At 45.3% G+C, this 17,572-nt stretch overlaps 1 protein-coding gene across 2 annotated transcripts in view; it reads left to right on the forward strand.

Moving 5' to 3' along the window:
* Positions 1–17,572, forward strand: part of LOC110511299 (E3 ubiquitin-protein ligase RNF216) — a 54,800-nt gene that overhangs the window by 21,446 nt on the left and 15,782 nt on the right. For both annotated transcript variants that reach the window (XM_036972307.1, XM_036972306.1), the window contains exons 9-13: positions 1,264–1,400; positions 4,284–4,334; positions 4,977–5,114; positions 5,387–5,535; positions 6,235–6,313. In XM_036972307.1, coding sequence (XP_036828202.1) covers positions 1,264–1,400; positions 4,284–4,334; positions 4,977–5,114; positions 5,387–5,535; positions 6,235–6,313 — 554 coding nt within the window. The remainder of the gene's footprint in view (positions 1–1,263; positions 1,401–4,283; positions 4,335–4,976; positions 5,115–5,386; positions 5,536–6,234; positions 6,314–17,572) is intronic.

Here is a 17,572-nt window from a genome sequence, read left to right on the forward strand (position 1 = left end):
ACACCCTGCACACTACACCCTACACACTACACCCTACACCCTGCACACTACACCCTGCACCCTACACACTACACCCTAACCCCTACACCCTGCACCCTACACACTACACCCTGCACACTACACCCTGCACACTACACCCTACACACTACACCCTGCACACTACACCCTGCACACTACACCCTGCACACTACACCCTGCACACTACACCCTACACACTACACCCTGCACACTACACCCTGCACCCTACACACTACACCCTGCACACTACACCCTGCACACTACACCCTGCACACTACACCCTGCACACTACACCCTACACACTACACACTAACCCCTAACCCTGTATCTCTCTCTATCAGGTCCAGTTGACCCCTAACCCTGTATCTCTCTCTATCAGGTCCAGTTGACCCCTAACCCTGTATCTCTCTCTATCAGGTCCACTTGACCCCTAACCCTGTATCTCTCTCTATCAGGTCCAGTTGACCCCTAACCCTGTATCTCTCTCTATCAGGTCCAGTTGACCCCTAACCCTGTATCTCTCTCTATCAGGTCCAGTTGACCCCTAACCCTGTATCTCTCTCTATCAGGTCCAGTTAACCCTGTATCTCTCTCTATCAGGTCCAGTTAACCCCTAACCCTGTATCTCTCTCTATCAGGTCCAGTTGACCCCTAACCCTGTATCTCTCTCTATCAGGTCCAGTTGACCCCTAACCCTGTATCTCTCTCTATCAGGTCCAGTTGACCCCTAACCCTGTATCTCTCTCTCTATCAGGTCCAGTTGACCCCTAACCCTGTATCTCTCTCTATCAGGTCCAGTTGACCCCTAACCCTGTATCTCTCTCTATCAGGTCCAGTTGACCCCTAACCCTGTTTCTCTCTCTATCAGGTCCAGTTGACCCCTAACCCTGTATCTCTCTCTATCAGGTCCAGTTGACCCCTAACCCTGTTTCTCTCTCTATCAGGTCCAGTTGACCCCTAACCCTGTATCTCTCTCTATCAGGTCCAGTTGACCCCTAACCCTGTATCTCTCTCTATCAGGTCCAGTTAACCCTGTATCTCTCTCTATCAGGTCCAGTTGACCCCTAACCCTGTATCTCTCTCTATCAGGTCCAGTTGACCCCTAACCCTGTATCTCTCTCTATCAGGTCCAGTTGACCCCTAACCCTGTATCTCTCTCTATCAGGTCCAGTTGACCCCTAACCCTGTATCTCTCTCTATCAGGTCCAGTTGACCCCTAACCCTGTATCTCTCTCCTTCCTTCAGGTTCGGTGAAGTTGGAGAGGAGGATGTACTTCCTGGAGAAGAACCGGCGCGGCTGCAGGACGTACGGAGCGGCTCTGGACCCCTCGCTGCAGAGGGAGATCACCTTCTATCAGCAGAAAGCCAAGGAGCATGCTGAGGTACACACACTCTCACTGAACACACACACTCACTCTGGACCCCTCGCTGCAGAGGGAGATCAGCTTCTATCAGCAGAAAGCCAAGGAGCATGCTGAGGTACACACACTCTCACTGAACACACACACTCACTCTCACTGTACACACACACTCTCACTGAACACACACACTCACTCTCACTGAACACACACACTCACTCTGGACCCCTCGCTGCAGAGGGAGATCAGCTTCTATCAGCAGAAAGCCAAGGAGCATGCTGAGGTACACACACTCTCACTGAACACACACACTCACTCTCACTGTACACACACACTCTCACTGGACACACACACTCACTCTCACTGTACACACACACTCTCACTGAACACACACACTCACTCTCACTGTACACACACACTCTCACTGAACACACACACTCACTCTCACTGTACACACACACACTCTCACTGAACACACTCTCACTGTTATATATCTGATGAGGGGTCTGTTATATATCTGATGAGGGGTCTGTTATATATCTGATGAGGGGTCTGGGTCTGTTATATATCTGATGAGGGGTCTGTTATATATCTGATGAGGGGTCTGTTATATATCTGATGAGGGGTCAGGGTCTGTTATATATCTGATGAGGGGTCTGTTATATATCTGATGAGGGGTCTGTTATATATCTGATGAGGGGTCAGGGTCTGTTATATATCTGATGAGGGGTCTGTTATATAACTGATGAGGGGTCTGTTATATATCTGATGAGGGGTCTGTTATATATCTGATGAGGGGTCTGTTATATAACTGATGAGGGGTCTGTTATATATCTGATGAGGGGTCTGTTATATATCTGATGAGGGGTCTGGGTCTGTTATATATCTGATGAGGGGTCTGTTATATATCTGATGAGGGGTCTGTTATATATCTGATGAGGGGTCTGTTATATAACTGATGAGGGGGCTGTTATATATCTGATGAGGGGTCAGGGTCTGTTATATATCTGATGAGGGGTCTGTTATATATCTGATGAGGGGTCTGTTATATATCTGATGAGGGGTCTGTTATATATCTGATGAGGGGTCTGTTATATATCTGATGAGGGGTCTGTTATATATCTGATGAGGGGTCTGTTATATATCTGATGAGGGGTCTGTTATATATCTGATGAGGGGTCAGGGTCTTATATTACTGATGAGGGGTCTGCTATATAACTGATGAGGGGTCTGTTATATAACTGATGAGGGGTTGTTATATAACTGATGAGGGGTCAGGGTCTGTTATATAACTGATGAGGGGTCTGCTATATAACTGATGAGGGGTCAGGGTCTGTTATATATCTGATGAGGGGTCTGTTATATATCTGATGAGGGGTCAGGGTCTGCTATATAACTGATGAGGGGTCAGGGTCTGTTATATATCTGATGAGGGGTCTGTTATATAACTGATGAGGGGTCTGCTATATAACTGATGAGGGGTCTGTTATATATCTGATGAGGGGTCTGTTATATATCTGATGAGGGGTCTGTTATATATCTGATGAGGGGTCAGGGTCTGTTATATTACTGATGAGGGGTCTGTTATATATCTGATGATGGGTCTGTTAAATATCTGATGAGGGGTCAGGATCTGTTATATTACTGATGAGGGGTCTGTTATATATCTGATGAGGGGTCTGTTATATATCTGATGAGGGGTCTGTTATATATCTGATGATGGGTCTGTTATATATCTGATGAGGGGTCTGTTATATATCTGATGAGGGGTCTGTTATATATCTGATGAGGGGTCTGTTATATATCTGATGAGGGGTCTGTTATATATCTGATGAGGGGTCTGTTATATATCTGATGAGGGGTCAGGGTCTGTTATATATCTGATGAGGGGTCTGTTATATAACTGATGAGGGGTCTGTTATATATCTGATGAGGGGTCTGTTATATATCTGATGAGGGGTCTGCTATATAACTGATGAGGGGTCTGTTATATAACTGATGAGGGGTCTGTTATATATCTGATGAGGGGTCTGTTATATATCTGATGAGGGGTCAGGGTCTGTTATATAACTGATGAGGGGTCTGTTATATATCTGATGAGGGGTCTGTTATATATCTGATGAGGGGTCTGTTATATATCTGATGAGGGGTCAGGGTCTGTTATATAACTGATGAGGGGTCTGTTATATATCTGATGAGGGGTCTGTTATATATCTGATGATGGGTCTGTTATATATCTGATGAGGGGTCTGTTATATATCTGATGAGGGGTCTGTTATATATCTGATGAGGGGTCTGTTATATATCTGATGAGGGGTCTGTTATATATCTGATGAGGGGTCTGTTATATATCTGATGAGGGGTCTGTTATATATCTGATGAGGGGTCTGTTATATATCTGATGAGGGGTCTGTTATATATCTGATGAGGGGTCTGTTATATAACTGATGAGGGGTCTGTTATATATCTGATGAGGGGTCTTATATATAACTGATGAGGGGTCTGTTATATATCTGATGAGGGGTCTGTTATATATCTGATGAGGGGTCAGGGTCTGTTATATATCTGATGAGGGGTCTGTTATATAACTGATGAGGGGTCTGATATATATCTGATGAGGGGTCTGTTATATATCTGATGAGGGGTCTGTTATATATCTGATGAGGGGTCAGGGTCTGTTATATATCTGATGAGGGGTCTGTTATATATCTGATGAGGGGTCAGGGTCTGTTATATATCTGATGAGGGGTCTGTTATATATCTGATGAGGGGTCTGTTATATATCTGATGAGGGGTCTGTTATATATCTGATGAGGGGTCTGTTATATAACTGATGAGGGGTCTGTTATATAACTGATGAGGGGTCTGATATATATCTGATGATCATGATGTTCTCTCTCTGTGCAGCATGAAGACTTCCTGCTGGCTCTGCAGGTTAATGAGGAGGAGTATGAGAAGGTACATCTACCCAAACACCACTTCCTCTCTCTGTCTCTCTCACTTCCTCTCTCTCTACCTCTCACTTCCTCTCTCTCTCCCTCTCACTTCCTCTCTCTCTCTCTCTCTCACTTCCTCTCTCTCTACCTCTCACTTCCTCTCTCTCTACCTCTCACTTCCTCTCTCTCTACCTCTCACTTCCTCTCTCTCTACCTCTCACTTCCTCTATCTCTACCTCTCACTTCCTCTCTCTCTACCTCTCACTTACTCTCTCTCTCTCTCTCACTTCCTCTCTCTCTCTCTCTCTCTCTGTAGGACGGACAGCTGATAGAGTGTGGGTGTTGGGTTGTGTAGTGAACATCTCTCTCTCTCTCTCTCTCTCTCTCTCTCTCTCTCTCTCTGTAGGACGGACAGCTGATAGAGTGTGGGTGTTGGGTTGTGTAGTGAACATCTCTCTCTCTCTCTCTCTCTCTCTCTCTCTCTCTCTCTCTCTCTCTCTGTAGGACAGACAGCTGATAGAGTGTGGGTGTTGGGTTGTGTAGTGAACATCTCTCTCTCTCTCTCTCTGTAGGACGGACAGCTGATAGAGTGTGGGTGTTGGGTTGTGTAGTGAACATCTCTCTCTCTCTCTCTCTCTCTCTCTCTCTCTCTCTCTCTCTGTAGGACGGACAGCTGATAGAGTGTGGGTGTTGCTGTGGGGACTTTGCCTTCGAGAAGATGACCCAGTGTTCTGATGGACATCTCTTCTGTAAAGAATGTCTGGTTAAATATGCCGAGGAAGCCGTGTTCGGGTCGGGACAGGTATGTGGGGGTGGGTACGCTGTGTGGTCTAGGTGTTAATAGGGTGTTTCTGTGTTCCTGTCCTCCCTCAGCTGTGTGGTCTAGGTGTTAACAGGGTGTCTCTGTGTTCCAGTCCTCTCTCAGCTGTGTGGTTGAGGTGTTAACAGGGTGTTTCTGTGTTCCAGTCCTCTCTCAGCTGTATGGAAGCAGGCTGTTAACAGGGTGTCTCTGTGTTCCAGTCCTCTCTCAGCTGTATGGAAGCAGGCTGTTAACAGGGTGTCTCTGTGTTCCAGTCCTCTCTCAGCTGTATGGAAGCAGGCTGTCCCTGTTCCTTCCCGGTGTGCGAGTTGGAAAAGGTGTTGCCGGACACGGTGTTGTGTAAATACTACGAGAGACAGGCTGAAGAGGCCGTGGCCGCGACCTGCGCCGACGAACTAGTACGGTATGACGATACAAATACTAGACATAAACCTTCTTGTGATTGTCTAAAGGTCGGCCATGTTGTTCAGGGAGTTGGGTAACCGTGGTGTTACAAATACTAGAATGGACATGAACCACCTTGTGATGTCGATAGACGGACTATAAACCAGCCTTTAAACAAGATGTCAGACGACAATAGAATGTTCTAGAGACATGTCGATAGACGGGACTATAAACCAGCCTTTAAACAAGATGGATGTTTAGACAATAGAATATTCTAGAGACATGTCGATAGACGGGACTATAAACCAGCCTTTAAACAAGATGTCAGACGACAATAGAATGTTCTAGAGACATGTCGATAGACGGACTATAAACCAGCCTTTAAACAAGATGGATGTTTAGACAATAGAATGTTCTAGAGACATGTCGATAGACGGGACTATAAACCAGCCTTTAAACAAGATGGATGTTTAGATGTTTTACTGGGTTTTTGGATTTCTCCCTGAACAAGATGGCCGCCATTTTCAACTAAATTCTAGAACTTTGAAGGTTTATGACATCTAGTCATTTAATAGGATCTCTGTTGGTCTCTGTCTGTCTGTCTGTCTGTCTGTCTGTCTGTCTGTCTGTCTGTCGCTGTCTCTGTCTCTGTCTGTCACAGAAATGGTTTCTAGAATGTTCTGACCTGCATCGGTCTTTTCCTGTCTTTTATCTCCAGTTGTCCGTCCTGTAACTTCCCAGCGTTGTTGGATAAAGGTGTGTCGCTGTTCAGCTGTCCCAACCCTCGCTGTCGGAAGGTGAGTTGACACGCGTGTCGGATACTGTCCCTCAGTCGAGGTATAAATCACGTGAGATGGAACAAACTACCTTCTTAACAACACTATCAACAAGGCAGGTCCTACAGGCCCTAGTTTCTACCTTCTTAACAAGACTATCAACAAGGCAGGTCCTACAGGCCCTAGTTTCTACCTTCTTAACAAGACTATCAACAAGGCAGGTCCTACAGGCCCTGGTATCTACCTTCTTAACAACACTATCAACAAGGCAGGTCCTACAGGCCCTAGTTTCTACCTTCTTAACAACACTATCAACAAGGCAGGTCCTACAGGCCCTAGTTTCTACCTTCTTAACAACACTATCAACAAGGCAGGTCCTACAGGCCCTAGTTTCTACCTTCTTAACAACACTATCAACAAGGCAGGTCCTACAGGCCCTAGTTTCTACCTTCTTAACAACACTATCAACAAGGCAGGTCCTACAGGCCCTAGTTTCTACCTTCTTAACAACACTATCAACAAGGCAGGTCCTACAGGCCCTAGTTTCTACCTTCTTAACAACACTATCAACAAGGCAGGTCCTACAGGCCCTAGTTTCTACCTTCTTAACAACACTATCAACAAGGCAGGTCCTACAGGCCCTAGTTTCTACCTTCTTAACAAGACTATCAACAAGGCAGGTCCTACAGGCCCTAGTTTCTACCTTCTTAACAACAGTATCAACAAGGCAGGTCCTACAGGCCCTAGTTTCTATCTTCTTAACAACACTATCAACAAGGCAGGTCCTACAGGCCCTAGTTTCTACCTTCTTCACAACACTATCAACAAGGCAGGTCCTACAGGCCCTAGTTTCTACCTTCTTAACAACACTATCAACAAGGCAGGCCCTACAGGCCCTAGTTTCTACCTTCTTAACAACACTATCAACAAGGCAGGTCCTACAGGCCCTAGTAGAAGAGTAGCTGCTGCCTTGACAGGAACTAATGGGGATCCACAATAAACCCCAGGAAGAGTAGCTGCTGCCTTGGCAGGAACTAATGGGGATCCACAATAAACCCCAGGAAGAGTAGCTGCTGCCTTGGCAGGAACTAATGGGGATCCATAATAAACCCCAGGAAGAGTAGCTGCTGCCTTGACAGGAACTAATGGGGATCCACAATAAACCCCAGGAAGAGTAGCTGCTGCCTTGGCAGGAACTAATGGGGATCCACAATAAACCCCAGGAAGAGTAGCTGCTGCCTCGGCAGGAACTAATGGGGATCCATAATAAACCCCAGGAAGAGTAGCTGCTGACTTGACAGGAACTAATGGGGATCCATAATAAACCCCAGGAAGAGTAGCTGCTGACTTGACAGGAACTAATGGGGATCCATAATAAACCCCAGGAAGAGTAGCTGCTGCCTTAACAGGAACTAATGGGGATCTGTAATAAACCCCAGGAAGAGTAGCTGCTGCCTTGGCAGGAACTAAATGGGGATCCATAATAAGACTTTGTCCAGGATAGGGAGTTCATAGACTTTGTCCAGGATAGGGAGTTCATAGACTTTGTCCAGGATAGGGAGTTCATAGACTTTGTCCAGGATAGGGAGTTCATAGACTTTGTCCAGGATAGGGAGTTCATAGACTTTGTCCAGGATAGGGAGTTCACTAGGGGTTCATAGACTTTGTCCAGGATACAGAGTTCACTATGGATTCATATACTTTGTCCAGGATAGGGAGTTCACTAGGGATTCATAGACTTTGTCCAGGATAGGGAGTTCACTAGGGGTTCATAGACTTTGTCCAGGATAGGGAGTTCACTAGGGGTTCATAGACTTTGTCAAGGATAGGGAGTTCACTAGGGATTCATAGACTTTGTCCAGGATAGGGAGTTCACTAGGGGTTCATAGACTTTGTCCAGGATACAGAGTTCACTATGGATTCATAGACTTTGTCCAGGATAGGGAGTTCACTAGGGGTTCATAGACTTTGTCCAGGATACAGAGTTCACTATGGATTCATAGACTTTGTCCAGGATAGGGAGTTCACTAGGGATTCATAGACTTTGTCCAGGATACAGAGTTCACTATGGATTCATAGACTTTGTCCAGGATAGGGATTTCACTAGGGGTTCGTAGACTTTGTCCAGGATACAGAGTTCACTAGGGATTCATAGACTTTGTCCAGGATACAGAGTTCACTATGGATTCATAGACTTTGTCCAGGATAGGGAGTTCACTAGGGGTTCGTAGACTTTGTCCAGGATACAGAGTTCACTAGGGATTCATAGCCTTTGTCCAGGATACAGAGTTCACTATGGATTCATAGACTTTGTCCAGGATAGGGAGTTCACTAGGGGTTCGTAGACTTTGTCCAGGATACAGAGTACACTAGGGATTCATAGACTTTGTCCAGGATACAGAGTTCACTATGGATTCATAGACTTTGTCCAGGATAGGGAGTTCACTAGGGGTTCGTAGACTTTGTCCTGGATAGGGAGTTCACTAGGGATTCATAGACTTTGTCCAGGATACAGAGTTCACTATGGATTCATAGACTTTGTCCAGGATAGGGAGTTCACTAGGGGTTCGTAGACTTTGTCCAGGATACAGAGTTCACTAGGGATTCATAGACTTTGTCCAGGATACAGAGTTCACTATGGATTCATAGACTTTGTCCAGGATAGGGAGTTCACTAGGGATTCATAGACTTTGTCCAGGATAGAGTTCACTAGGGATTCATAGACTTTGTCCAGGATAGGGAGTTTAGAGACTTTGTCCAGGATAGGGAGTTCATAGACTTTGTCCAGGATAGGGAGTTCATAGACTTTGTCCAGGATAGGGAGTTCATAGACTTTGTCCAGGATAGGGAGTTTAGATCGAGGACGATAGTTATTAGCATCTGAGGAATCTCCACCCTTTTAGCAGTGGGAGGACATCAGCTGATTTCCAAAATGCTGGGTATGGAGATTGATCAAGAGACTTAAGTTGAAAATGTGAGCCTCAGGTTCAGTAATAATACCAGCTGCTATCTTTAACAGGTAGGGGGTCCAGGTTGTCTGGACCTGTCTTTAACAGGTAGATGTCCAGGTTGTCTGGACCTGTCTTTAACAGGTAGGGGTCCAGGTTGTCTGGACCTGTCTTTAACAGGTAGGGGGTCCAGGTTGTCTGGACCTGTCTTTAACAGGTAGGGGTCCAGGTTGTCTGGACCTGTCTTTAACAGGTAGGGGGTCCAGGTTGTCTGGACCTGTCTTTAACAGGTAGGGGGTCCAGGTTGTCTGGACCTGTCTTTAACAGGTAGGGGGTCCAGGGTGTCTGGACCTGTCTTTAACAGGTAGGGGGTCCAGGTTGTCTGGACCTGTCTTTAACAGGTAGGGGTCCAGGTTGTCTTTAACAGGTAGGGGTCCAGGTTGTCTGGACCTGTCTTTAACAGGTAGGGGTCCAGGTTGTCTGGACCTGTCTTTAACAGGTAGGGGGTCCAGGTTGTCTGGACCTGTCTTTAACAGGTAGGGGGTCCAGGTTGTCTGGACCTGTCTTTAACAGGTAGGGGTCCAGGTTGTCTGGACCTGTCTTTAACAGGTAGGGGTCCAGGTTGTCTTTAACAGGTAGGGGTCCAGGTTGTCTTTAACAGGTAGGGGTCCAGGTTGTCTGGACCTGTCTTTAACAGGTAGGGGTCCAGGTTGTCTGGACCTGTCTTTAACAGGTAGGGGTCCAGGTTGTCTGGACCTGTCTTTAACAGGTAGGGGTCCAGGTTGTCTTTAACAGGTAGGGGTCCAGGTTGTCTTTAACAGGTAGGGGTCCAGGTTGTCTGGACCTGTCTTTAACAGGTAGGGGTCCAGGTTGTCTTTAACAGGTAGGGGTCCAGGTTGTCTTTAACAGGTAGGGGGTCCAGGTTGTCTTTAACAGGTAGGGGTCCAGGTTGTCTTTAACAGGTAGGGGTCCAGATTGTCTGGACCTGTCTTTAACAGGTAGGGGGTCCAGGTTGTTTGGACCTGTCTTTAACAGGTAGTGGTCCAGGTTGTCTGGACCTGTCTTTAACAGGTAGGGGTCCAGGTTGTCTGGACCTGTCTTTAACAGGTAGGGGTCCAGGTTGTCTGGACCTGTCTTTAACAGGTAGGGGTCCAGGTTGTCTGGACCTGTCTTTAACAGGTAGGGGGTCCAGGTTGTCTGGACCTGTCTTTAACAGGTAGGGGGTCCAGGTTGTCTGGACCTGTCTTTAACAGGTAGGGGGTCCAGGGTGTCTGGACCTGTCTTTAACAGGTAGGGGGTCCAGGTTGTCTGGACCTGTCTTTAACAGGTAGGGGTCCAGGTTGTCTTTAACAGGTAGGGGTCCAGGTTGTCTGGACCTGTCTTTAACAGGTAGGGGTCCAGGTTGTCTGGACCTGTCTTTAACAGGTAGGGGGTCCAGGTTGTCTGGACCTGTCTTTAACAGGTAGGGGGTCCAGGTTGTCTGGACCTGTCTTTAACAGGTAGGGGTCCAGGTTGTCTGGACCTGTCTTTAACAGGTAGGGGTCCAGGTTGTCTTTAACAGGTAGGGGTCCAGGTTGTCTTTAACAGGTAGGGGTCCAGGTTGTCTGGACCTGTCTTTAACAGGTAGGGGTCCAGGTTGTCTGGACCTGTCTTTAACAGGTAGGGGTCCAGGTTGTCTGGACCTGTCTTTAACAGGTAGGGGTCCAGGTTGTCTTTAACAGGTAGGGGTCCAGGTTGTCTTTAACAGGTAGGGGTCCAGGTTGTCTGGACCTGTCTTTAACAGGTAGGGGTCCAGGTTGTCTTTAACAGGTAGGGGTCCAGGTTGTCTTTAACAGGTAGGGGGTCCAGGTTGTCTTTAACAGGTAGGGGTCCAGGTTGTCTTTAACAGGTAGGGGTCCAGGTTGTCTGGACCTGTCTTTAACAGGTAGGGGGTCCAGGTTGTTTGGACCTGTCTTTAACAGGTAGTGGTCCAGGTTGTCTGGACCTGTCTTTAACAGGTAGGGGTCCAGGTTGTCTGGACCTGTCTTTAACAGGTAGGGGTCCAGGTTGTCTGGACCTGTCTTTAACAGGTAGGGGTCCAGGTTGTCTTTAACAGGTAGGGGGTCCAGGTTGTCTTTAACAGGTAGGGGTCCAGGTTGTCTGGACCTGTCTTTAACAGGTAGGGGTCCAGGTTGTCTTTAACAGGTAGGGGTCCAGGTTGTCTGGACCTGTCTTTAACAGGTAGGGGTCCAGGTTGTCTTTAACAGGTAGGGGTCCAGGTTGTCTGGACCTGTCTTTAACAGGTAGGGGGTCCAGGTTGTTTGGACCTGTCTTTAACAGGTAGGGGGTCCAGGTTGTCTTTAACAGGTAGGGGTCCAGGTTGTCTGGACCTGTCTTTAACAGGTAGGGGGTCCAGGTTGTCTGGACCTGTCTTTAACAGGTAGGGGTCCAGGTTGTCTTTAACAGGTAGGGGGTCCAGGTTGTCTTTAACAGGTAGGGGTCCAGGTTGTCTTTAACAGGTAGGGGGTCCAGGTTGTCTGGACCTGTCTTTAACAGGTAGGGGTCCAGGTTGTCTTTAACAGGTAGGGGGTCCAGGTTGTCTGGACCTGTCTTTAACAGGTAGGGGTCCAGGTTGTCTTTAACAGGTAGGGGGTCCAGGTTGTCTTTAACAGGTAGGGGTCCAGGTTGTCTGGACCTGTCTTTAACAGGTAGGGGTCCAGGTTCTCTTTAACAGGTAGGGGGTCCAGGTTGTCTTTAACAGGTAGGGGTCCAGGTTGTCTTTAACAGGTAGGGGTCCAGGTTGTCTTTAACAGGTAGGGGTCCAGGTTGTCTTTAACAGGTAGGGGGTCCAGGTTGTCTGGACCTGTCTTTAACAGGTAGGGGTCCAGGTTGTCTGGACCTGTCTTTAACAGGTAGGGGTCCAGGTTGTCTTTAACAGGTAGGGGGTCCAGGTTGTCTTTAACAGGTAGGGGGTCCAGGTTGTCTGGACCTGTCTTTAACAGGTAGGGGTCCAGGTTGTCTGAATATCCCAGTCCATGTGTATTTCATCACTACAGAATATCCCCAGTCCATGTGTATTTCATCACTACAGAATATCCCCAGTCCATGTCATCACTACAGAATATCCCAGTCCATGTGTATTTCATCACTACAGAATATCCCCAGTCCATGTGTATTTCATCACTACAGAATATCCCCAGTCCATGTGTATTTCATCATTACAGAATATCCCCAGTCCATGTGTATTTCATCACTACAGAATATCCCCAGTCCATGTGTATTTCATCACTACAGAATATCCCCAGTCCATGTCATCACTACAGAATATCCCCAGTCCATGTGTATTTCATCACTACAGAATATCCCCAGTCCATGTGTATTTCATCATTACAGAATATCCCCAGTCCATGTGTATTTCATCACTACAGAATATCCCCAGTCCATGTCATCACTACAGAATATCCCCAGTCCATGTGTATTTCATCACTACAGAATATCCCCAGTCCATGTGTATTTCATCACTACAGAATATCCCCAGTCCATGTCATCACTACAGAATATCCCCAGTCCATGTGTATTTCATCACTACAGAATATCCCAGTCCATGTGTATTTCATCACTGACATCACTACAGAATATCCCCAGTCCATGTCATCACTACAGAATATCCCCAGTCCATGTGTATTTCATCATTACAGAATATCCCAGTCCATGTGTATTTCATCACTACAGAATATCCCCAGTCCATGTGTATTTCATCATTACAGAATATCCCAGTCCATGTGTATTTCATCACTACAGAATATCCCCAGTCCATGTGTATTTCATCATTACAGAATATCCCCAGTCCATGTGTATTTCATCACTACAGAATATCCCAGTCCATGTGTATTTCATCACTGACATCACTACAGAATATCCCAGTCCATGTGTATTTCATCACTGACATCACTACAGAATATCCCCAGTCCATGTGTATTTCATCACTACAGAATATCCCCAGTCCATGTGTATTTCATCACTACAGAATATCCCCAGTCCATGTGTATTTCATCACTACAGAATATCCCCAGTCCATGTCATCACTACAGAATATCCCCAGTCCATGTCATCACTACAGAATATCCCCAGTCCATGTGTATTTCATCACTACAGAATATCCCAGTCCATGTCATCACTACAGAATATCCCCAGTCCACGTGTATTTCATCACTACAGAATATCCCCAGTCCATGTGTATTTCATCACTACAGAATATCCCAGTCCATGTGTATTTCATCACTACAGAATATCCCCAGTCCATGTCATCACTACAGAATATCCCCAGTCCACGTGTATTTCATCACTACAGAATATCCCCAGTCCATGTGTATTTCATCACTACAGAATATCCCAGTCCATGTGTATTTCATCACTACAGAATATCCCCAGTCCATGTGTATTTCATCACTACAGAATATCCCAGTCCATGTGTATTTCATCACTGACATCACTACAGAATATCCCCAGTCCATGTGTATTTCATCACTACAGAATATCCCCAGTCCATGTCATCACTACAGAATATCCCCAGTCCATGTGTATTTCATCATTACAGAATATCCCAGTCCATGTGTATTTCATCACTACAGAATATCCCCAGTCCATGTGTATTTCATCATTACAGAATATCCCAGTCCATGTGTATTTCATCACTACAGAATATCCCCAGTCCATGTGTATTTCATCATTACAGAATATCCCCAGTCCATGTGTATTTCATCACTACAGAATATCCCAGTCCATGTGTATTTCATCACTGACATCACTACAGAATATCCCAGTCCATGTGTATTTCATCACTGACATCACTACAGAATATCCCAGTCCATGTGTATTTCATCACTGACATCACTACAGAATATCCCCAGTCCATGTCATCACTACAGAATATCCCAGTCCATGTGTATTTCATCACTACAGAATATCCCCAGTCCATGTGTATTTCATCACTACAGAATATCCCCAGTCCATGTGTATTTCATCACTACAGAATATCCCCAGTCCATGTCATCACTACAGAATATCCCCAGTCCATGTCATCACTACAGAATATCCCCAGTCCATGTGTATTTCATCACTACAGAATATCCCAGTCCATGTCATCACTACAGAATATCCCCAGTCCACGTGTATTTCATCACTACAGAATATCCCCAGTCCATGTGTATTTCATCACTACAGAATATCCCAGTCCATGTGTATTTCATCACTACAGAATATCCCCAGTCCATGTGTAGTTCATCACTACAGAATATCCCCAGTCCATGTGTATTTCATCATTACAGAATATCCCCAGTCCATGTGTATTTCATCACTACAGAATATCCCCAGTCCATGTGTATTTCATCACTACAGAATATCCCCAGTCCATGTGTATTTCATCACTACAGAATATCCCCAGTCCATGTGTATTTCATCATTACAGAATATCCCCAGTCCATGTGTATTTCATCATTACAGAATATCCCAGTCCATGTGTATTTCATCACTACAGAATATCCCCAGTCCATGTGTATTTCATCACTACAGAATATCCCCAGTCCATGTGTATTTCATCATTACAGAATATCCCCAGTCCATGTGTATTTCATCATTACAGAATATCCCCAGTCCATGTGTATTTCATCACTACAGAATATCCCAGTCCATGTGTATTTCATCACTGACATCACTACAGAATATCCCCAGTCCATGTGTATTTCATCATTACAGAATATCCCCAGTCCATGTGTATTTCATCACTACAGAATATCCCCAGTCCATGTGTATTTCATCACTACAGAATATCCCCAGTCCATGTGTATTTCATCACTACAGAATATCCCCAGTCCATGTCATCACTACAGAATATCCCCAGTCCATGTCATCATTACAGAATATCCCCAGTCCATGTGTATTTCATCACTACAGAATATCCCAGTCCATGTGTATTTCATCACTACAGAATATCCCCAGTCCATGTGTATTTCATCACTACAGAATATCCCCAGTCCATGTGTATTTCATCACTACAGAATATCCCAGTCCATGTGTATTTCATCACTACAGAATATCCCCAGTCCATGTGTAGTTCATCACTACAGAATATCCCCAGTCCATGTGTATTTCATCACTACAGAATATCCCCAGTCCATGTTTATTTCATCACTACAGAATATCCCCAGTCCATGTGTATTTCATCACTACAGAATATCCCCAGTCCATGTCATCACTACAGAATATCCCCAGTCCATGTGTATTTCATCACTACAGAATATCCCCAGTCCATGTCATCACTACAGAATATCCCCAGTCCATGTGTATTTCATCACTACAGAATATCCCCAGTCCATGTGTATTTCATCACTACAGAATATCCCCAGTCCATGTGTATTTCATCACTACAGAATATCCCCAGTCCATGTGTATTTCATTACTACAGAATATCCCAGTCCATGTGTATTTCATCACTGACATCACTACAGAATATCCCAGTCCATGTGTATTTCATCACTACAGAATATCCCAGTCCATGTGTATTTCATCACTACAGAATATCCCCAGTCCATGTGTATTTCATCACTACAGAATATCCCAGTCCATGTGTATTTCATCACTACAGAATATCCCCAGTCCATGTGTATTTCATCACTACAGAATATCCCCAGTCCATGTGTATTTCATCACTACAGAATATCCCCAGTCCATGTGTATTTCATCACTGACATCACTACAGAATATCCCCAGTCCATGTGTATTTCATCACTACAGAATATCCCCAGTCCATGTGTATTTCATCACTACAGAATATCCCCAGTCCATGTGTATTTCATCACTACAGAATATCCCCAGTCCATGTCATCACTACAGAATATCCCCAGTCCATGTGTATTTCATCACTACAGAATATCCCAGTCCATGTGTATTTCATCACTACAGAATATCCCCAGTCCATGTGTATTTCATCACTACAGAATATCCCCAGTCCATGTGTAGTTCATCACTACAGAATATCCCCAGTCCATGTGTATTTCATCACTACAGAATATCCCCAGTCCATGTCATCACTACAGAATATCCCCAGTCCATGTGTATTTCATCACTACAGAATATCCCCAGTCCATGTCATCACTACAGAATATCCCCAGTCCATGTGTATTTCATCACTACAGAATATCCCAGTCCATGTGTATTTCATCACTACAGAATATCCCAGTCCATGTGTATTTCATCACTACAGAATATCCCAGTCCATGTGTATTTCATCACTACAGAATATCCCAGTCCATGTGTATTTCATCACTACAGAATATCCCCAGTCCATGTGTATTTCATCACTACAGAATATCCCAGTCCATGTGTATTTCATCACTACAGAATATCCCCAGTCCATGTCATCACTACAGAATATCCCCAGTCCATGTGTATTTCATCACTACAGAATATCCCCAGTCCATGTGTATTTCATCACTACAGAATATCCCCAGTCCATGTCATCACTACAGAATATCCCAGTCCATGTGTATTTCATCACTACAGAATATCCCCAGTCCATGTCATCACTACAGAATATCCCCAGTCCATGTGTATTTCATCACTACAGAATATCCCCAGTCCATGTCATCACTACAGAATATCCCCAGTCCATGTGTATTTCATCACTACAGAATATCCCAGTCCATGTGTATTTCATCACTACAGAATATCCCAGTCCATGTGTATTTCATCACTACAGAATATCCCAGTCCATGTGTATTTCATCACTACAGAATATCCCAGTCCATGTGTATTTCATCACTACAGAATATCCCCAGTCCATGTGTATTTCATCACTACAGAATATCCCAGTCCATGTGTATTTCATCACTACAGAATATCCCCAGTCCATGTCATCACTACAGAATATCCCCAGTCCATGTGTATTTCATCACTACATAATATCCCAGTCCATGTGTATTTCATCACTACAGAATATCCCCAGTCCATGTGTATTTTTGAGGGGTATTCGTTAGAGTAATGTCCAATAGCGTTGATTTGTTAGGTGCTCTGAGTTTCGGTCTTGTAGGGTCATTAATTAATTGAGCGAGATTCAGAGCCGCACAGTTCTTTAAAAGAGCCCGATAGTTTAAATCTCCTAAAATAATGAATTCAGAGTCATTTAGCTTGTGCAGGACTTCAGAAAGAGAGGTAAGCGCGTCTCCCGAATCCAAGGGCGGTCTGTGTCAGCCCAGGGGGGTCTGTGTCAGCCCAGGGCGGTCTGTGTCAGCCCAGGGGGGTCTGTGTCAGCCCAGGGGGGTCTGTGTCAGCCCAGGGGGGTCTGTGTCAGCCCAGG

The sequence above is a fragment of the Oncorhynchus mykiss genome, unplaced genomic scaffold (genome assembly GCF_013265735.2).
Source record: "Oncorhynchus mykiss isolate Arlee unplaced genomic scaffold, USDA_OmykA_1.1 un_scaffold_140, whole genome shotgun sequence".
In the NCBI taxonomy this organism is placed as follows: domain Eukaryota; kingdom Metazoa; phylum Chordata; class Actinopteri; order Salmoniformes; family Salmonidae; genus Oncorhynchus; species Oncorhynchus mykiss.